Raw genomic sequence first — 22,173 nt, 5'->3', positions numbered from 1 at the left:
TCAATTAGCATTGAAAATGCACTAATTGAAACACAAAGAAATGCTTATAATGCAAACACTTGAATGCAGTAGAGCAAGGAGAATGATATATTATCGACTGATATGAGCTTATCGCAAACAAAATGGTATCAGGATATGTTGGCTGAAGCCAGTACTGTTGGCCTTCCGGCTTCAGTAATACATTCATACCTAGTTGTGTTTGTGCATATGAATGTGTTTGTCAACATTTGTAAATAACATTGTTACTTCCCGCAGTTTCAATTGGCCAACCACCGCGGTTTGTATTTGGTATGTGAATATTATCATTAACATGATCATCAGCATTAATGGTCATCATAAATTATGACTGATATTTGCTAATTACTTAAGCACAGTTTCACATTTCTAAGACCCAACTCATGTTGAATTGACTTTTTCATGTCATACATTATCCCTTGCAGGATAATGCAACGTATTGCACGTCATTATGTAGTGTAAACACACACGTTTGAGATCCAATGGTGAATACCTTTTTGGAATGAAATGGGTTTGGATGTTACATCTCTGTGACAACACCAGGAGGCACACTTTGCTGTCATTCTAAATCCTCTGCTTATCTGCTGAAAAGCCTAAATCCATTAAAACAGTGACACAGCTCACATAGCTTGCAGTAAGTTTAATTCTGTAAGAAGCCTGTTGCAACAATGAAAAAATAGTGCTTGTTGAAAATTCCCCACAGTACAACGTCTCATGTCCTTCATATTATTATTATTATTATTATCGTCAATGTTCCACATTCAGTGTGTGTCAGCACATCTACATTACATTGGGTCCATATACGAGACATATGAAGTGAGCCTGACACACACACACACACACACACACACACACACGTTTAACACAGCAGCATGGTCAGTCCAGACAGAGGCCGTTTGAGTTGAGGCAGACAGCATTTTGCTAAATGCAATGGTGGAGGAACAGAACAGAACATTGAGGCTTTTGGTGTTAAGGACATAAAATTGATTGGAAAAGCAAATGAACTGTGGCCTGTCGAATTTGCATTGCCATAACAATAGCCACAGTTTGCATTTGACTCTAAGAAAACACCTTACATTCTATATCAACAAAGCAACCTTGCAACTTGTCTTTAGGTTATTAAACCAATTGTTGCATTTCAAATAAGATCTTAATAAATAAGACACATTGCAGCATTGCACAGTGTAAATTCATCTTTTGGTTTAAATAAGACCCTCCCCCCCTCCCCCCAACAGCTTTGACAGCTGAACTAACATTTAAATAACATTACTTTAACATCATGAGAATGTTTCTCAGTCATTTTTCTACTAACTAACAGTTAGCTAATAAAAACAACATCTAGTCCCTCACAAACATTACAGTAGAATATACAGATGACAAACAAATGCTTTCAAACTGAGCACAGTGGCACATTAACATACAGAATGGCAGTGCTTAGAGTCTATTAAGAGCTTCCAAGAAAATGAATTGCTAAACCTTCAAATATCCTGAAGACTGAAGACTGGCAGATCTCAGCATGCAAGGAACTGGCTTAAAATACAGTAATGCCCAAACATTAGAGTGGAACCCTGTTTGTGAGTCTTCCTCTTTCAGGCGAGTCCTGTTGAGGGCGGATCAGGAGTCCTCACTGTTCTCTGCAGCTTTGTCAAACAGCTCGTGAAGAATGGGACTCAGGATTGCTTTCAGTGTCGTGTACAAAGACTGGTTCTCCTCTGAGGCAGGGTCAATCTAGAGAGAACAGCAAAATCTAATCCATCCTTACAAAACACATTTTAATATATATTTTATATACACCTCATGTCACCTCAATACTCACCTTAGTGAACGCGTGTATTGTTTGATTGAGAAATCTATTCTCTTCTTCTTCAGGCATCGGCAGGAGATGAGCAGCACAGTCGAGGATACACAGCAAAGTGAGTCTATGGCCCTGTCAGTGGGAGGAAGAAGGAAAGGATACGAACATTTTCAGTCCCTTAAATTTTCATAAATCTTTTTTTAAAGCAATAATAGTATCACATAAGTCATATGAATAAAAGACAAGTTAAATAAAGCCAATGGCTTTAAACAACTTTTTATGTTTCTATTCTTGGAAAACGTGAGCTAAATAGTTCCCACCGGTATGTTAAATACTCTGGACAGTTTTATTAGGTCTTTCTCGAGTTTTAAAATGTGCAGTTTGTGCCATAATCAAGGTTTCCAGTGTTAAACAGTGTGTGTTATCACTGTAATCCTCAGCCAGCCAACACATCTACCTTTTCCAGTGAGTCGAGGGCGTTCTGTGGGTTTACATTCTTCTCACTGAGGGCTTTTATATCCTCACTGCTGATGATTGGATCCTTGAGCTGCTCCAGCCACGACCACATCAGACAGGACAGAACCAGAGGATCTCTCTCCATGCACAGCCTCTCCCACGCTCCCTCTCTGGAGTTCAGCTCTGTCTGCACGTCACAACAAAGAGCAGTGAGCTGAAAAGTGGCACTAGGCAAAAACACAGAATCAAGGATAATGGGACTAATGAAAATTAGCACAGTAGTCTGTTATAAATTCCGAAACTACACTAACATTTCATATCACCATTCACAGGGCAACAACGTAGCCCAAAGCTTATATTGTGTTTAATAAAAAAATGCTCTTGTCTGATAGACAATACAACTGTTGTTTTTATTGAATCGTAAATCTTCAGCCAAAAGAACATAGCCTACAGTAAAGGACAGAACATGACACAACTAGATACACAGGGGGATCACGTAACAAGCAACAAAGGCATTAAAGAAAAATAGTTAATTCTTTATACATTTTAACTGTATTAAATTATTCAGACTATATGCTTCAATATAATGTTTGATTTATTTTGAAATGTATTTGTGAATGTATATATATATTATATATAAGATAAAGAGGTTCAAATAGGCTTTTCTTTTACAATAAATATAAATCTTTTCATAAACAACATAATATTTTTTTTCGTAAATATCTAAAGTCATAGTCTAAAAGGAATATTCAACCTCTAACAAAAATAATTTGGTTCATAAAAAAACACAAAATAAATGACAAACACACTTTTCCTCAACATCAATCCTGAATCTTAATACAACTGCTGTTTATTTGATACACGTTCTAGCAGTGAGTGCAGCGGTTACATCACATCCTATTTACACTGGGGAGAGGGTAGTTCGTTCGAAAGTTGGCCCCTGTACGTGGGTTAGGGAGCTCCATTTGGCTGTGAGGGTGACTCTGAGCAGAGTTCACGCCGCGTCGGAATGGAAGTGGCGAGGGTCTAGTTTTGGAAAGCTCCCTACACTTCTGCTGCAAACACAGCGGCTTGCCCCGCCTATTCCTGTCTGTCTATCTGTCACTGCATACATACTGATCTGTGGATAAAAAAAGTTAAAAAAATATTCTGAACATTAGCTGAAGAGTCGGGCGAGCACCACATGGCTCATAAGTAAAATGAGTAAGCATCTCTTTTGCAGCTTTGCGGCAAGTCACACTGCAGTAATTAGAGTTAAGTCTTGCACTTTAAATGGGATGTGTGGCACTGGATGTTACAGGTGTGTCTGAAAGTAGTAGAGATGATGATTAGAGTTCTACTATATCTCATGCTGGCAGTACTGTCAGTGCCACAGTTTCTCATAACAGCACATTTCATTGCACATCCTCCGCATCTCCCTGGTGGTGCTCTGGGAGTGTCTGCTGGACAAACGCTGGACAAACACTGGACTTCATTTTCCAATTTAAATCTTTCTACAATCTGACATTGCAAATATCTATAAAGCTTCATCACTGAGTATGTTTACATGCACACAAGAAACCTGGTTACTGGTAGAAATCAGGTTGTACAACAAACTGGACAGTGTGTTCACAGACACTGTAGTAACCTGCTCCCTGTAAATCTGCATACATGCAGCAGGTCAGTAATATGAGTGCTCCCCTACCGCTGACTCTGTTTTGGAACAACTGCTGTCTTAAGCCCTTTTCAGACATAGAATATGTAACACTGCTGGCTGTATTAAACTTAACTTAAACTTAAATAATGGCCTTTCGGCAGTTTTTAGATCTCTGTTTACGCACCTGGGCAGAAGACAAAGCTGTGTCATTGCTTTGCTATGGCAACCGGCAGCGCTTGTAGAAGCAGCACCGGTAGCTCCTTCAAACTTCTCTACACTTTTGTTTTTATCTGTTTTTTCCAGCTTTATTGCCAAAACACCTCTGACATAGAGTCACTGGAAGATGAAGACGCGGTTTTTGGACAACGATCCACCTGGCCCAAACAACTGGACCAGGAGCCACAGCGGGTGCTGTGATCGCTTAGAGGAGAGGAAAGAGAGCCAGGAGAGGAGCCATGCTGGCCCAGCTTGGACTTAAAGATCCAATAAGGACAAAATGGGACTTATGTTGACCAGACAATGGAACTGGAGAACAGACTCTGTAGTTGGAGAACACAGTTTTTCCTTGCAGTAAAAATGTGTCGAAGTTTTACAAAAAACATCTGCTCAGAGATGGACTTATTTAGACTTCTGGAGGCTACGCCAGTGTCAGTTTGAGATGGAACTATTTCGAGTACGAAGACAAATTGTGTAATGATCTCTCATTTCCACTCTGCTGTCACAGCAATACTTTCTCTGAAACCCAGTTACATGTATGCATGGCCAGGGTACTGGTTCCTCCAGGAAAAATCTAGCTGGGAAAACTGGATTTCTTTTTCACCAACCCAATAACTGAAACTGAGTTTCTTGTTTATGACACTGGAGCCGAGCGACAGATGACAAGATTCATTACCACAGTGATGTCTGTCCATCATATAGTATAAAGTAAGAACCGGTAGCTGATTAGCTTAGCATAAAGACTGCTACTGGCACATCTTGGCTACATGGCCTACCTGCCAGATTGAGACCTTGGAGGTGAGATCCTCATCTGTCAGGCCCCTGGCCAGAGCTTTGGCCACCAGTAGGCTTCTGCTCTCTGGTGAGAGCTCAGGCGTGAGGGGGATGAAGGGAACCTCTGCATCATTCTCTCTGTCTGCTCCACCTGCCCCACCTAGCTGCTCCTCACTGGCTACAGGTTTGCTCTTGGTTGATAAGACGCTGCAGTGGGATTTTCTTCCCTGCTCGGACAGATCTAAAGACAAATTCTGACGCCCTTTGTGTAGCTGCTTTTTTAAAAGAGGGGATCCAGTGTCTTGCTTTGCTTCTGTAATGGGGTCCTGTATTCTGCTGATAATGCCCTGAGGAGAGGGGTCACAACATCTGGGAGGGTTACAGGCTATAAGGCTGCTGTGAGACAAGGAATGTTTGACAAGGCAGTTGCCTGGTTTGTTGCTCTTCAGTTTTCCTAAATGGTGCTGGCGCGGTCCAAGTTTGTGAAGGACAGAATCACTGTAACTGAGGCTCCTGCTGTTGGACAAAGAGGATCTCAGAGGACTTTCTACATTCTGCTGCCTCCAAAGAGGGTCCAGCTCATTATCACTGGCAAGAGGTTGATCACGAGGAGGTCTGGACTGCAGAGCAGGTGGGCTGAGATGATGAGATGAACAAGGTGGAACAGGAATCCCCTTCCCTCTCATCTCCTTCCCGAGCTGCTGAAGGGCCTGCTGGGACACAGTCTTCTCCACCTCGGCTGTGAGGTCAGGGATCTCCAGCCACTCCTCCTCGATCACCACCTCTCGGTTGGCTGCAATGTCGACAAGGAGCCTGCACACCAGCTGGACGATCTTTGGCACGTTCTTCATCTGTCGTGCCTCGTAGCCGTGCAGCAGGTGGCGCTGCCGGGTAAGGTACTGCGACAGGGTGACGGCACTCGCTTTAGGTTCTGCACAGGAGAAGACGCTTCGGAGAGGAACCAGGAACTGGGCAAACTCCCTGACACACAGCAGCTGGCCTCTGGTCTGAATGGAGTTGGGTCTCTTGGCTCGCACAAAAAGGATGGCTTGGTCAGCGCTCATCCGGGACGTGAAAACCAAGTAACAAGCGAACAACACACCTACACAATGAAAGATTTAAACAAAATAAGAAACTTAGATTTTTCAAGAATAAGTGATTTAAGCAATTCCATGTTACAAACCTGTCCTTCCAAGACCAGCATGGCAGTGGACGGCCAGTTTACCCTCTTGGACAGCAAAAGACATGACTTTCACCATGTCAAGGATTGTAGTCAGAGATGCCACACCATAATCCTTCCACCCAAAGTTGTAGTAATAAACTGAAATACACAAATCCAGAAGAACTCTTAGAAGAAGAATTTTAAAGTAATCTTTAACTTTAAAAATGCAAGTTAGACCGTGTTTGTTTACAAATTGTGAAGAGTGCAGTTATAGAAATTATAATTAGGAAAACACAGAAATAGTAGTGTCCTATAGTAGTGAGTTTGTGGATTTTGAATCTATTTGTATATCGTGTTTACAAATTCTGTGCATTTCCAATGATATTTACACGGATGTACCCCCCTGGTATCTTAGCAGTCTACATGAGAGTGAGTAGCAACAGCAGGTATTAGATGAGAGGCTAAGGTAGATTTGACATTTTTTGTTTTTTTGTGTTTACTCCTACATTTGGAAAGTTATATGGTGCTTAGTAACCACGTAATTACCGAGGGAGCTCACATAATGTTGTCTTTGAAAGTAGGCAATCTTGGTTCCTCTTCTTAACAAGCTCTCTGGAGATCTTTACCCAAGCTACCTCATCAAAGCATCAGCTGCATTTTGAATAGTGCTGTCTTTCATTTGACACACAGTAAAAAGCCTCCAGCATAAACACTGGCTGTTGTTTTGCTCTAGCTTTTGCACACTCAAATCTAGACATTTAATGAACAAACTACTCTATTCGGCCCCTTTCAGACATGAACCTCTTTATCTGAAGGTGATGGCAATTGAGCTAAGCACCAACCTTTATGTGAAAGTCACATAAACTAGGTCAGATCTGTAATATTTCCACTCTCAGCATGGTACAAGTCAGGTTAATGTTAAGGCTACAGCAGCACTTCATTCCAACACAATACATTTATTATCCTATATCTTTATTCTAATCGACAAAGAAAAGAAAATAATTTTAATAAATCAGGAAACACTGTGAACAAGCTAATTCTAAGTTGTTGAGGAGCTTCTTCTCATATCAGTCGATTTAAAAACTATATAAGCTCAGCATTCAAGTGTCAAATCTGGGTTTGCGGATCACAGTGTAGGCTATTTGCGGATCGCTTGCCGTTTGTCTACAACTCATTTTGAACGTGGTTTACCATAGGGAGTGTGACTACGATCCAAAAATGTAGTCAGCCAGGCGTATTGGTCCTATGTGATGACACATAGGACCAATGTGATGACTTAATAAGCCTTTCACAATAAGAGCTGAGAGGTTTTGAATGTGTACATCATTTACTCTGCATCTAATAATCCTGTGTGGAATTAACTAAAAGTATTTGCTTTATACTGTTTAGAGGGAGAAATAGCGAATCTATGCCACCTAAGGGACATTACTGGACATGTTTATCTATTTTGCCATACCACTAGCTGGTTAGTTGAACCATATTATTGTGCTACAGACTGAACTTTAATTTAACAATACCTAAGGAATAAGACTGCAGCATTATTCTGGGTCTCTGTAGTCAGAGTAAGTAAAAAAATGATGATGCTGGTTCATTATGACTGTTAAATGCAGTTTATACCATAATTAGACTTTATTTTGACCCTTGTATGAGTCTTGGAAAGATCAGATAGCTATTCAGTCCAAAACTGAGTATAAATTTATCAACGAAGCATTCAAGACAGACTGAAATCTGACTGCCACGCATTTTAGCCAGATGCTGAAAAGGTGTAAATGCATGAGTCTTTGTTTCCTCTGCAGTATAATCAGTGATCATAAAAACAGTGACTACATCTTTGAGCATACTGTGGAAACAACCATTCTTACGGTCTCTCCCATGTGATGTGAAACTAAAATTAGCACTGCTTCTTCAGTCTTGCTCATCGACCATAAATAATTCCTCCATGTGTTTGTGTTAGTATATGGATCGTGAATAGCAAGCTAGAAGTTTTTGCTAAGTCTTAAAGGTGTCGTAGAGTGGAAATAGTTGGCATAGTTGAATAAAAACAGTTCAGTGCATGTAACTGAAATACCGTGAGCCTCAATCTCCTTTGTTTCATCTTACATATGTAAATCTCGCACAACCCACAAGATGTTAGATGCTCATCTAGATGTTATGTTACATCTGGGATGTTTACGCCTCCAAAGTTACATAGAGCAGCCCACGTTCCAGACTTAGCGGTCATACCAGTAGGGCTGCTCCATTATGGCAAAAATTATAATCACGATTATTTTGGTCATAACTGAAATCACGATTATTAACACGATTACTGATTGACTTAGGAATCACCACGGATCTATTGAACTTTTAAAATTGAATGCTTCATTTTTTTAAATAGATTATGTGTTATTCAATAGTAATCAAATACGATCAGAGCAGGTGACAACTTGTTATGTTACAACGCTGAAATTCAACAGGGGTGAAAACCAACGGTGAGAAAAGTGTAATTCCTGTAATACAAGCGGGGACACGTTGAATATTTTACAAGCACGGACCATGTAAAGCAAGGCTTAACACAGGTTTAGTATAAGAATAAATACTATGTAAATTGTAATGCTGTGAATAGAGGAAAAGTTCGCTAGCCCCTAGGCTAATTTATGCAGTCTAAAATGCCGTAGGGTTAAGCTAATAATGGTGACTAGCAAGTTGTAGCAGTTATTTCCCCGTCATGCTTGCTGGAGCTGAATTCGGGCCTTTAAGGAGGAGCAGGCCCACATCTTCAAGTGGGCCCGGGCAGTACGCTTAATGTGGGGGAAAATGTAGTTTTGTTTTCTTCCATCACTTACCTACTGTGTAAGTGAGACTACGACTACATATGTTTATTGGTTTGTGTCCTGATTTTAGGGAATCTCCACAATTGGTTTGAGTGGATATAGAGACTCACTTCCTGCCTCCATGAACGTTTCAGGTCGATAAGTGAAACCGCTCTCCTGCTCCAGTGGGTTGCCACAGCTGGCATGTTCTCCGGGCCGCTGCAGGTTAATGACTGTCTTTAAACCACACCTGTCACAGTAGGTTCAGTGTCAGTGTACAAAGCAATCCACACAGTCAACACAACACATTCAATTCATTACATCATCAACTGTTGGGCTTCTGTAAATAGCATCATAGAGTACAGTCTAGACCTGCTCTTTTATGAAAAGTGCTGTGAGATAACTGTTGTTGTGATTTGGCGCTATATAAATACAATTGAATTGAATCATTCTTGTTAATGTAACAAAGTCCTTTGTTGTATTTATTGCTTTAAAATTACTAAAAATGTGTAATTTTACTTTTACGCAAGTCATTTTTATCTTACTTCTCTACAGTTCAAGTCGCACCAGCAAGTAAAAACAAAAATCACATGATAAAGTCCTGATAAAGTGAGTGAAAATGGAACTGGAAGGAAAACTGATAAATCAGCATCTGCAGCAGAAGAAGCTGCTGGTGTGTCTGTGACAGAGTGGACTGGTCACATTATACACTGAGAATGAACAAGCAGAGCAGTCCGTGGAGGACTTGACAGTGCATAAGACTGACAGAATGACGTTCAGATAGGTGAGTACAACAACTTAATGTGATGGTTCCAACTCGCTGTACAGAGAAGAATGTCAATCTCTCTCTTTTTGCTTTAAGGCTAAAACATCTGAATTTTATGCACTGGCCAATTTTGAGATTTTGGGCTATTTTGCTTGAATAACATGTCTTCTTTCAGAAACAAAAACACATTTGTCTATTTGCATACAGTAGACTTCTCCTAAATTCACTAAAAGTTAGCATTACACAATGTCTCATCAGGATATTTAAAGATAACATTTCAGAACACTACCAAAACAATTGTCTTAATATACTGTAAGTAATCAACAGGGGACGTTTCATGGTGAAATATTTGTTTATTAGTTGTGTTTTACACTGTTGACCTACATTGTCTTGCAAAAGATGTGGAATTTTACAGTGCACATCTTTTGCTGTTTTCTCAAAATGAGTGAGAAAACACCACTCCAATAGTAGTTGCATACATCAAACTTTCCAGTTTTATTCATATCTATATTCTGAAGGTTTTACAGAGGCGTTTTTTCATCAAATAACATGACAAAACTTTTTTATGGCTGTAATTTCTGATTTGTGAAGTGATAAAAACAGATCTCCATAATTCCTTCTGCAAAAACCTTTGACTCTAATATGTCAACAAAATGAAACAAGAATTCTGAACCTGGCTTCATCTATGGAGTTATCTACTATCTACTATCTTCTTACCTATTGACCTCTAGCGTACAGCCTTAATGTGTGTTTGTGGCTGCAGCTGCTGTAAAGTTTCTATCATTTATTATACATCTGTGTAGTCTGCCATGGTCATGTTTTATTCTGCTGTTAATTTGTAGTAAGAAGTGGCAGGTTATTTCATCTCTGTAGCCTGATAATGCTTGTTGCACCTGTTGCGACATCTAAATCTCTTTTTAGCGCATAAAGAACAACATCCCAGCCAGCCTGGACCCTCACCAGTTTGCTTTCAGAACCAACAGATCCACAGAGGATGCCATCTCCACTGCCCTGCGTCCTGCTTATTTATTGTTGGTAATTTTTGTTTAGTTTAATTGCGTTTTCACTCTTTTCTGGTTAATTCTAGCAAGGATACACTGAGGAAGGTGATTGTGTAATTGATAATCACTTGTATGTGCAGGCTGTAAAGTGCCATCTAGAGAAAAGGAAGGGTGTGTATAAGTTGATGTGGAAATGAATCTTATTTTGCATACTATATTCTTTAATTCAAGAGGTCTATCATTTACCATCATCATTTTTCTTTCACTGCAGGTGAACAAACACAGATGGACCAAACCATTTAACAACCAAACACTGTTAATCTAAATGTTAATAAAGAATCAAATAATAATAATGAAAATAAGATGTAAAAGAAGGAGACTACTGTACCTTTGAAATTGTTCAATTATATTATATTTCTCTATTATTTCAGAAGAAGGCCTTGCCATAGCTAGCAAGTTGTCAGTGATCCTGTAAGTGGAGAATATGACAATTAGGGGGATATATGGTTTACACAATATAAAAAAATAAATAATAATATACTGTTTAGCAAGATAAAAACAAGATAACAAAGACCCTATAAAGGTTGAGTGTGTAACATTTAGTGGCACCTAGCAGTGAGGTTGCGAAATGCAACCAACTGACTAGACTATCGGCCCCCCCAATCACCTTTCAAAGAGTGTAGGACAGCTTTAGGTAGATATATTAAGAAATTATATTTACTTAATTATTCTGTAAAACCTTATGTTATTGTGACTTGGCCACTGACAGATAACATAGAAAATGTGAGCCAAGAGTGTGAAACACTGTCACTGTTTCTGCACCACAGTCCATTAGAAACCATAGAATAGATAAAGTTTATACAAACATTGACAAGTGAACATTCACATTCATTCTCTCTGTGATTATGGACCCTTGCCAAAACTGCCCGCCAACAATAATTTCTGGGCTGCAGCCAGATCATGGTGCTTTGATAGCGGCAAAAAATAAATAAAGCAATGCTTTATTTCCAGTTGAACTGAGAGCTTTTACTTAAAGAGTCTGTAGCCTGCTTGACACACCTCTGAAAGAGCCGTCAGAAAATGTGATTCCCCTAAATGTCCTCTGCCTGGAGATACTGGGGAAATGAAAAGGCAACCGTAGGTTGATGGATGCAGATCAAACACAAACACTGAAGCACATGCTTTATTGTCAGCATTCATGTCACTTCACAGTCGCTTCATGATCAATTTGTTGAAAAGGGAAAAAACATTCTCCAGATATGGGATCGAACACACAACCTTCTAGGTGAGAGACTTGCACTATACCAACTGAACTAACCAAACACTGTTTTATCTAGTCTAAATATTATGTCTTATGTTCTCATCTAATGGATAAACGGTTAAAAATTATAATGCAGATCCCGCAGTAGCGCTGATAAGATGGAGTCAACAAACGTTTCTCTCTCTCCCTCTCTCTCCTTCACCCCCAACCGGTTGAGGCAGATGGCCGCCCACCCTCAGTCATGTTTCTGCTCGAGGTTTCTGCCTCTTAAAAGGAAGTTTTTCCTTGCCTCTGTCGCCTAGTGCTGCTCTTGGTGGGAACTGTTGGGCTTCTGTAAATAGCATCATAGAGTACGGTCTAGACCTGCTCTTTATGAAAAGCGCTCAGAGATAACTGTTGTTGTGATCTGGCGCTATATAAATAAAATTGAATTGAATTGAATTGAATTGAACAAACGAAGTTGAAAAGAGAGTGTATGTAGCTGCTGCCAAGAACATACATGCCTGACTCAAACCGGCAACCTCAGGTACGGGAGGCGGACACGCTGACGAGGCTAAATCCCATGGGCACTAGCGTTGGTCGCCAGTGCGTCTCTTAAGCTGTCGGGGAGTGAAGTTTACTCACTGCACAGCCTCGCTGGCTTCTGTCACATGATCATTTACAATACAAGACCAAAGCAAGGCAAGTCTGAAATTTGGAAAACTTCTCAGTTGTTACAGACAAAAATGAATGCAATGATTTATGTCGGTTATTCTGAACGTTTAGCCCAAACATTTGTGTCCTTTTTTTACTCTGCATGTCACAATGTTTGCGGGTACGGGCGGGAATGGATACACATGTTACGGGAATGGGCGGTAATGGTCACAAAATCAGTGGGAGCGGGATCAAGACCGCGCAGGTCTCTACTCTGTAGCGCTATTTGTCCCTTTTGGGCTACTGTAGAAACATTGCGGCACAACATGGCAATGTCTACGCAAGGGGGGACCTGCGGTTAGGTAGGTAGAAATGTCTCATTCTAAGGTAATAAAAACATAACAGTTCATTATGTAAGGTCTTTATACACCACTGAAAACATAGTTATGGATCTTATATTGCATTTCTGTCAACAGGTCCTCAGAAAAGCAAAGCAAAAACCAGGACAAATGTATTGACTTTTCATGTAAGTATTGATCTGGACTTCAGTGGCCCGCGGTGACCAAGTACAGCACTCATTCAAGTGTTGGCTGAGAGGAAATTACACGAACACTGAAGGCTGTATGAAAGTAGTAAGGTAAGACTAGCCAACATACCAGGACGAGTAAAGACCTTTGATGGCTTGCTCCTCATCACTCCAGCGAGAGGGGTTCTCATATTTACAGGCTTTCCCTCCACAGGCCATGGAGCACTGCATGTGACCTGGGATGACATGCCTCAGGGTCTCCCCCATCTTGGTGTACTTTGCTGTAGGGACCCTAGCATTGGCTGGGGAGAAAAACAAAAACAAAAACAAAGAAATTTAAGAACAATTTGACAGTACTCAACAGTGCTTAGTGCATGCTTTCCTTGTAGCTGAAATCCCAAAATGCAAAACACTAGTTCTTCGGTGTGGTTACATCTCCTGGTCTTGCATTCAGTGGGAAGCTGAGGCTGGTTCACGCTGACGGCCACCATGACTCTGTGGGAGGAGGAGGATAGGGTCTCCAGGGGAGAGCTGCGTCTGCGCTGCAGGACATTTTGCAGGATGTCTGAGGCTGAGTGCCTGCGGTTGTGCCTCCTCCCTCTGCCCTTCATCTCCCTGGCTAAGGAGTGCGTCCCCGGTGCAATGCTGGTGTCTGTGCTGCTGCTGCCTGTGCTGTTGGTTTTATGGCTGGTTGTGCTGTGACTGCTGGTTTTGCTGTCTGTGCTGCTGCTGCCTGCATGGTGAGCGTCTCTGGACTGATAAAGGCTCCTGGCTCAACAGCTCTGTGCTCATGATGAATCATCACAACAATCAATTGTATATAATACAGTACAACCTACCAGTTCGTCAGCAGCATTTGATGTGTCACCATGACAACCATCTCCAAAGTCGTCAGTAGGAGGTAAATGGGGGCGATAGTTACACACAAATAACACACACAGACAGACACAACGAACAGATCTGAGGCAGGTGGCTTGCAAATCAAAGAGGAAAATGCTGTTTGCGTCCTTAAAAGGACATACATATATGGTGGTGTACATCCCTAAATACACAGCATGTACTAGTGTTAACAATAAAACACCTGTACCTCTTTTAATTAATCAGCCAAAATGCACAGCGGTGTAATATCTGACTGAATAAGACTATGAATTATGTATATATAAAACATTTTTTAAAGTATATGGTATAAAGTGTATAAATCTTGTTCTCCAGACGTAAGAACAAATGTTTGTTTGGTGCAAACCCTAACAAACATCACATCAGAATTGTAATAGTAGTTTTTTCCAGTGAAAAGAAAAAAATGATCCATCCCACTAACTGTGAATCGTAATATCTGCCAAAACAATCACAATATGATTTCTTTATTATATCATGCAGCCCTAGCTTGGGACCACATGTATTTTGAAATAATAGCTACTACTAATATTAAGAATTATGGTTATGTTCATAAATAGGTTTTTGTATCCTTAAAAATCAATAACAGAAGAGTTGTAACAATGGGAGAACTGACATATCGCTTGAAGCCTGCTCAACAATTCAGTAGCCAGTCCACAGTCAAACTGAAGCCAAAAGGTCAAATGAGACTGCTGGCTCATTAAGCCTCTCAGTGTGTGGGAGCAGCAGGCAGACTGACAAACAGCAAAGATGAGTGAGGGCTGCAGCTACAGAAAGAATTACACAAAATGGCCACCAATAGAGTATGCTGGAAATGAGCAGGTTTCAGTTGAACTGGCTTTAAATTGTTCTTCTAAAATAAAGATTGAAACCTTTTAAAAAGCTACCTATACTATATATTTAAGAAATGAAAAATATTAGTTGAAAATAGCTGACAAATTATCCCAGATAAATCTTAGTCTAAATTTTGTACTGAAGTCTCAAAAATAGTGGCTAACAACATGTATGCTACAGTATGTTTAAAAAAAAAAAAAAGAAATTGTATCATGTAATGGGGTCTGAAACACTTTATTCATTTATTTTAGGCTATAAACAATTGTAATAATCACTTTTAATAAATAATTTTACTGTTACAGAGTTTTAGGTTGTTGATACTTAGCCTATATAGTATCAGGCAATTATAACAGATTTATTGTGTTGTTGTTTTTTTTCATCCATTAAACTATTAAAAATACATTTTAAAGATGGTCAACACAGGGGATTGGACAGATTGTCAGAGTTTCATCTTTTCCTGGTGGCAGATGGTATAAGAATGAGATATGGAATAAGTCTTTCTATAAACCACTTTCGTTCCGAGTGCATACTAAACAAATTATTGAAAAGATATGAACAAATGCAAAAAATACACTTGCCTCATAAACACCTATCATGGTAGCAAATACTGACGTTTTTGTCTTTTTATACACAACATACTGTTCTGTGGCCATCTTATCTTCCACAGCAATGATACCAGATGTCTTATTTATGAAACACTAATAACTATCAATACTTAAAAGATACAGGTGTTTATCTTTATTAATGAAAATGGAGTGGATAGGTGCTGTAAACCATCAGCTTTAGTTATCATTATATATTTAAGCACCACTCTTGTCAGGTAATAGACCTGCTGACACCTTCATCAAGTCTGAAGTATACTCTGTCCATCTTGTGCATCAGTTTTGATGCTAAAGCATCTTCTAATTAGGTTATACTTAAAGTAATTTATCTTCACTGAATCAAATAGTTTCAAGATCACAGTCCTGTGCTGTTGCTTTGCTAAAAAGAAAAATATCCAGAAGCTTTTCTTGTGCTGCAGAGCTCTCTTACCTGTCTCCATCTCTGTGCTGATCGCTCCACTGATGGAGTAAGGCAGGTCACTCAGTACGCTGACACCAGCTGCCATGGCAGGGGCTAGAAGGTGTGAATAAACATTGTGTCTCAAAGGCAGATGAAAAAAAACAGGAAATAAAAAGCATCTTACAAGCAGAAGCCTTGGTTGTGCTGATAACACAAACAGTCACAAAGGTGTGCACACAAATGGGATATGTGGAGCATGAGCAGCGTTGCCTGGCAAAATAACCCAAGGGAGAGAGGGAAATGTGCAAACTGAGCCACGATGTCAGCAGCTCATGTATCAGTCTGACCACTGCACCTCTGGGAGCAGGTGGGCGTGGCCTGGGGACAACAGTGGGGGCTAGGAGGACTCAGACGCACCCACACAGGCCAAACAGAGAGGCTTCAAGACGAGCATGCGGTGAATGGCATCACCACATGCAGCTAAAACTCCATCTCAGTATGTTTTGAGCTGCAACCAGTCAGAATCTTTTGAAGTGCATGTGAGAGGCAAATGCCTCCTATTTTATTGGGCTTATGCCACAATTATTAATTATTCAAGCAAACACATCCACCTGCATTTGTGTAGATTCAGAGCAATACTTCTTGACCTCTGATTTATGTAGCCTGTTATCAGATTTGTAGCACACTGATCTCCCGGCTGTAATGGGCCTTGTCACTTGTGCTAACTGGTGCTGCAGGAGGTAAACTGCACCTTTACAGCTCTCTGCCTCACTGGCCCATTAACAATTGAACAGGGTCACTGTACTCCACATGCTAACGTTTTGATGGACAAACGATTCCTTGACCTTTGCTTTTCTCTTGCTGTTTTATAAATTTTAATAAATTCAATTAGGATGGCTTAATCTAAGAGCAAGACGTCTGAGGTATAGTTTGACTTTTTTACTATAAAATTGCCTCTTAAACTGATAGTATAACCAACTAACCAAAAACTGTTTAGATTTTTAAACCTTTGGTTTTCCCTATTCTTCATATTCCCATGCCCTCCTTTGGAAACCAAACAATTGTCACGCCTCTGCACTCCAGGAGTCCTCCACCCATTTTGGGAACCACTAGCTTAAAGCAATATCTTGCCCAAAATTGCAATTTCCCCTTGATTTGAAAGGAAAATCAAGGTGAAGCTCTGACCCTGTAAAAAATTAAATATACAATCACCATGAGTCCTAAGAAGTCACTGACACATACTCTATTTTATCAAATTTGCAAACCAAACATTTTCATAAGATAGCTATCATATTCACCCCAAAGCCATATAACACACTGTGCTTTGAATTTAACACAATACATTTAGTTAATATCTGTTATCAGCTTCTGTAGACTGAGGAGGCAGAAACACATTTTTGACATGACGGGTATGATATTAAATGCTGTTACATAAAAAGTACTTGGTTGTTTGCACTAGGGCTGACCCAAAAATTAATCGTTGGTCAAAGTCAAAAGACCGAATGAATTTTACCGACCAATTGCGTTGACATGTCAGCAGTGGGGAAGCACTGGAAAGACACAAAAAATCACCGTTTGCAGATACTGTTCTGCTGATCTGTGTCCGAGCACATCCACTCCATCTGTGGCTGACTTCTTAGAAAAGACAACAAACGGTCTGACCCGCTTTGAGTGTTTCTGTCACTTTTTTCTGAGAAGGCGATTAAGCTAGCCGGACCTAAATTTGGAGTGCACACATATTAAAGCCTTTATGGTAAATCAACTGAAACGTACCACTGTGAGCTGACAGGCAGGTTAGCGACTTTATCCTGTCAGTTTCTCTCTTTACAAACTGTTGCAGCATGAGAGTCCTACCTGAGGAGAGGCTGTCAAGTCTTCATGTTACGCAATACGAGAACCACATACAACATTATTTATCAAATTGGGTTGGACTTGAATTTAGTGCGAGGATACACATGTGACGTCTGGTTTTCAAAATAAGGCATCTAAACAGGATGGAAATAAGATTAATTGGATTATATTCACAGAAAGTATAAAACATATTACACGTGTCCATTAAAAGTAATTGGACACATGTAATTTACTTTACCGGACCCTCTCAGGCCCCGGACCCCCCCCACCATAGTCTCTCCAAATCCTGTGGGAACGCTGAGCAAAAAACACATTTTGACTATTTAATTTATGCAATGGTCAAAAAAAGCAAAATAAATGGAAAAAATGTGAATGAACTTGTTCGGTATTCTGCAAAATTTTTCATTATATTCGGTTTCGGCCAAGAATTTTCATTTCGGTGCATCCCTAGTTTGCACATATATTTCTTTATTACAATAAATGATTACATTAGTGTAACACAAAGTATTGTGGCCAGCAATTCTGAAACAAGTACAAATTTTATTTTAATAGGCCCTTTTCCCAGCAGACATTTTGACTAGGAGAAGCACAGGTGTTACTAACATTAACAATAGCTCGATTCTGTTCAAGTGTCCTAGTAAGTCATGACAGCGTGACAGTGAACCAGCAGAAATAATACCAGGACAGCCGAAGCAGCTAAATGGAATTAAGCCATCATTCATATTTTCGCATGTTGCTTTTCCTACTGTGACATGTCTGTGAAAAAGGAAAAGGGACAAAGGCACAGAGGTCCACAACAATGTTTCTGACTGATTTTGATTTTGAACCTTTTATTAATTTTTACAATAAATGTAGTACTATGTACTACTATGAAAATCAACAAATCAGTGTTGAAAGTTTACTCTCAACTTTAAAGTAAACTAATATACTGTATAACAAATTTAGAAAACATGTACTCAACATTACATTCAATTATTTACAAATTTTATTTTTCTTTAAAATCCCATTATATTTACTAGCAACGTAAGTCACATTATGTAGTCCTGACAGGAGGTCTAACCAGCCACAAGTTAAGACACCCGTGCATCTGCGGTGTTCAGTGTGTAATGTTTTAACCTGAGGCCTTCCAGTTTTTTTCAGATTTTTCTGTTTGAAGTATGAATAGTTAATGCCAGGACAGAAGTTTCTATTAAATGCCAACATCTGAAAATTTGATTTGTATATTTAAGCAGATTGCTTTATCTGCTAATCATAGCAATGAAAAGCATCTTCTACAACTTCAGAGACAGGTCACATTTAGGTCACAGTGCTACTCCTGTTAAGAGTAAAGCTCCTGTAGTCAATGAATAATTGATGGTGTAAAGTTAGAGCCTGTCTTTTTCCATCCACAACTGTTTTAGACTTCTTTTACGCTGTAATCCACACGTCTCGTTACAAACTGATATGGCACCAAAATCCAGTGTGACACTGGTTGAAGTGTTTCCAACATTAGTGCCGGAAAGAAGACTATCCAATCACTTCAGCAGCCTGTCCTGCTGGAGCCTGACACCACTTGGCTTTGTTTATAGGAAGCTCTTGATAACGAGCTGGTGAATGAGAAGGTGTTCTTCATGACAAATGTGACGTATGTGCATCAAATATTAACAATTATATGAAACTCAGCTAATATAGTCACCACAAAGAAATCTTTTCACTCCATCAAGAACAAATTGACCAAAACGCTTCACACATTTGTGGCGGATCCATAAGCTCGTGTCCACTGGGAAGCCAGTGTGTGAGATATCCTTCAGAGGCGCTGCTAATGAGCGTGGGATGTGAGAGTCATTTCTACTGAGTGTGCTAATAAAGAAATATGTCAGGCGAGATGGCACTCATGATGGAATATATAAACTCCCACTCCAAACTCAGACACGTGCAGACATGAGTACTGCTGGCATTTATGTTTGGCTAATGGGCTAGTTCATTGTTCTCACCTGGCATCCCAGGTGTCAGCCACTAATTAAAATGCTAAAATGAAAACAGCATGCCCAAAGTCACTTCCCATCCCCACCTGGTAGCATCGTATGTCACACAAGTAGCCACCACGACAAGGAATTTTGACAAAATGTAGCCAACTGAAGAGAACTAAGTAATATTTAGACAAATACATGAGCTTCAGTTTACAGGAAGGCAACGGCGCACAGAGGGTCCTGGTTACAGACCAGTAACAGGTGTTCTCTTTATTGGGGAAGAGACGTCATACCTGTGCTTTTCTTACAGGGTCTGCAACGACCAGCTTCGATCAATTCTCGTTCAAGCAGACACAACACTGTCTCTAAACATCTTAAATAATAGTATTAGAACCATTTGAAAGCACGAAAGCCGTCTGAATACTGCCACCACATATCACCTTCTCTGACTTGAGGTGAAACCCTGATGGCCACCTTTGTGTTAGGATACACTCGCCTGACTCTGGCGGTGTGTACAGAGTAACGTTAGCAGCGAGGTGGCTGATAAGGATGCTGACATAGGTTGCCCAGCTCTGACTTCCTATCACCATGTGGCGGCGGACACAAATCCACGTTTGGACACTTCGGCTAACCATCAGCTGATTGTCTTGCTAGCTGCAGTAACGTCAGCTCTCTTAATAACGGCGCTTAACAATAGGTCATATGTTAAGTTGGATGTACGTTTGAAAGTCACAACGCTTCTTTTGGCACGGAAAGATTATTGTTAAGTTAACCTATTGAGTGTAACGCTGGCCCCAGAGGAGTGTGTGGTGCTGATGCTGCAAGCTGGAGACTTGCTTAACGCGAGCTAATTACCGTTAGCTTGCTGTACTGCATTAGCTGAAGCTAGTGGGTAGAGAAGGCCTATGTTAACTTACCGTTTTCCTGTCGTCTGAGGTTGTCGTTAGAATATCTAACATAGTCTATTCACTGCTTTAAGCCATTGTTGCTTTATCGCCAGCACGAAGCAAACCGGAGCTTTCTTCTGGCCACATCATTTGGTCTGCTAAGTACAGCTAGCTTACTAGCTAACTTAGCAACCTGACATGTTGTCATGTAGAACGGCCCAGTCAGATCACGTGACCACAGACAGACCTCTGTTAGCATTTAATTGTTGTATGGTGGTAGCTAGTATATATTAATGTTCATTTGTTTACGAAAAATACTGAATGTTTTGTATGAATTAAAATTGTTATTAATTAATTGTGTCACAAGAAGCTTGCTATTGTCAGCCCACAGCTGTATTTTGTCTGTATTTTTGTAATTTTCTACTCTTGTAGGCCTAACGTTATTTGTTTTCCATACTTTGTGATTCTTCTTCTAAATTTCCTGAATAATTCTTAAATCCCAGTAATCTGTAATAAATGCCCAGTGGCATTTTATATTATGACACTGGATCTTCATCCTCATGTAGAATTATACCATTGTCATCCTAACACATGAGGAAATATATAAACATTTGATGTAGTTTAGACCTATTTGGTATTGTTATATCTTTGTGTATATGGGCAAGATTGAATTCCACGCTGAAGTAAATGCCTTTCAAAGGAAATAATTTCCTCCTTACCTTTAAAGAACTGGTCTGATTAACACACTGCTTCTGCTAACTGGCTGACAATAAAGATCCCTGAAAAATAGAGAGTGTTGACCATATATCCTTTTTCTGAAGTCTCTGGTGCAGCCTAGTGGCTGTTTAAGATGATGTTCAGTTGCAAAAGACAGCATTACTAATATTTGATGGCACATCCATACGTGCAGTCGCAAGAAGGTTTGCTGTGTAGTACTGTCTCAAGAGCACAAAGGAGATAGCCTACACGAAGAGAGCTGGACGGGGCCGTAGAAGAACATCAGTCTTGCTGCAGGACCGGTATTTGCTCCTATTTGTGAGGAGGAACAGCAGGAGCACTGGCAGAGCACTACAAAATGACCTGCAATATCATCCAGCATGACATGTTTAGCGGTGGGTCAGTGATGGTCTGGGGAGGCCTATCCTTGAGCGTTGCACAGACCTCTGTGTGCTAGCCAAAGGTACCCTGACTGCTGTTAGGTACCGAAAAGAAATCCTCAGAGCCATTGTCAGAGCTTACGCTGGTGCAGTGGTCCTGGGTTCCTCCTGGTGTTGGACAATGCCCGGACTCATGTGACCAGAGTGTGTGTGGGCAGTTCCTGGATGACAAAGGCTTTGATGCCATTGACTGGCCCTCATGTTCCCCAGACCTGAATCCAATTGAGAACCTCTGGGACATTATGATTCAGTGCATCCGATGCTGCCAAGTAGCAACACAGACTGTCCTTGAGCTCACTGAGGCCCTGATCCAGGTCTGGGAGGAGATCCCCCAGGAGACCATACGCCTTCTCATAAGGAGCCTGCCCAGACTTTGTCAGGAGTGCCTACAGGCATGTAGGGGCCATACACACTACTGAGTCACATGAGTTGCTGTGATGAAAGTCACGCAGGTTGGATCAGCCACTGGTTTAAATTTTTTTGCTTTAACTAAAATCCATTTCAGTTCAGATCAGTTGGTAATTTTGGTTTTCATTGATCGTTGTTACGTCATTTTGTTCTCAACGATG

At 40.3% G+C, this 22,173-nt stretch overlaps 1 protein-coding gene across 4 annotated transcripts; it reads right to left on the bottom strand.

The window, feature by feature from the left end:
* Nucleotides 1–640: 640 nt before the first annotated feature.
* On the bottom strand, nt 641–20,659 carry ptpdc1a (protein tyrosine phosphatase domain containing 1a). Of its 4 annotated transcripts, none has more exons than XM_038697236.1 (10): nt 20,478–20,659; nt 15,791–15,874; nt 13,161–13,332; nt 10,999–11,079; nt 8,975–9,093; nt 6,076–6,213; nt 4,895–5,994; nt 2,268–2,453; nt 1,832–1,942; nt 641–1,743 (listed from the first exon to the last, which is right to left on the bottom strand). In XM_038697236.1, the coding sequence occupies exons 2-10, from the start codon at nt 15,864–15,866 to the stop codon at nt 1,630–1,632; spliced, it is 2,097 nt and encodes a 698-aa protein (XP_038553164.1). In that variant the 5' UTR covers nt 15,867–15,874; nt 20,478–20,659; the 3' UTR covers nt 641–1,629. The 4 variants fall into 4 exon arrangements, with proteins under 4 accessions (XP_038553164.1, XP_038553166.1, XP_038553165.1 ...); XM_038697238.1 differs by lacking the exon at nt 20,478–20,659 and adding an exon at nt 13,870–13,910; XM_038697237.1 differs by lacking the exons at nt 15,791–15,874; nt 20,478–20,659 and adding an exon at nt 13,870–15,784.
* Nucleotides 20,660–22,173: the final 1,514 nt, after the last annotated feature.

This window comes from Micropterus salmoides, unplaced genomic scaffold (assembly GCF_014851395.1).
Source record: "Micropterus salmoides isolate LMB-PRFRI ecotype aquatic unplaced genomic scaffold, ASM1485139v1 Ms_hic_scaffold_4, whole genome shotgun sequence".
Classification (NCBI taxonomy): domain Eukaryota; kingdom Metazoa; phylum Chordata; class Actinopteri; order Centrarchiformes; family Centrarchidae; genus Micropterus; species Micropterus salmoides.
This window is presented reverse-complemented; position numbering and strand designations above follow the sequence as displayed.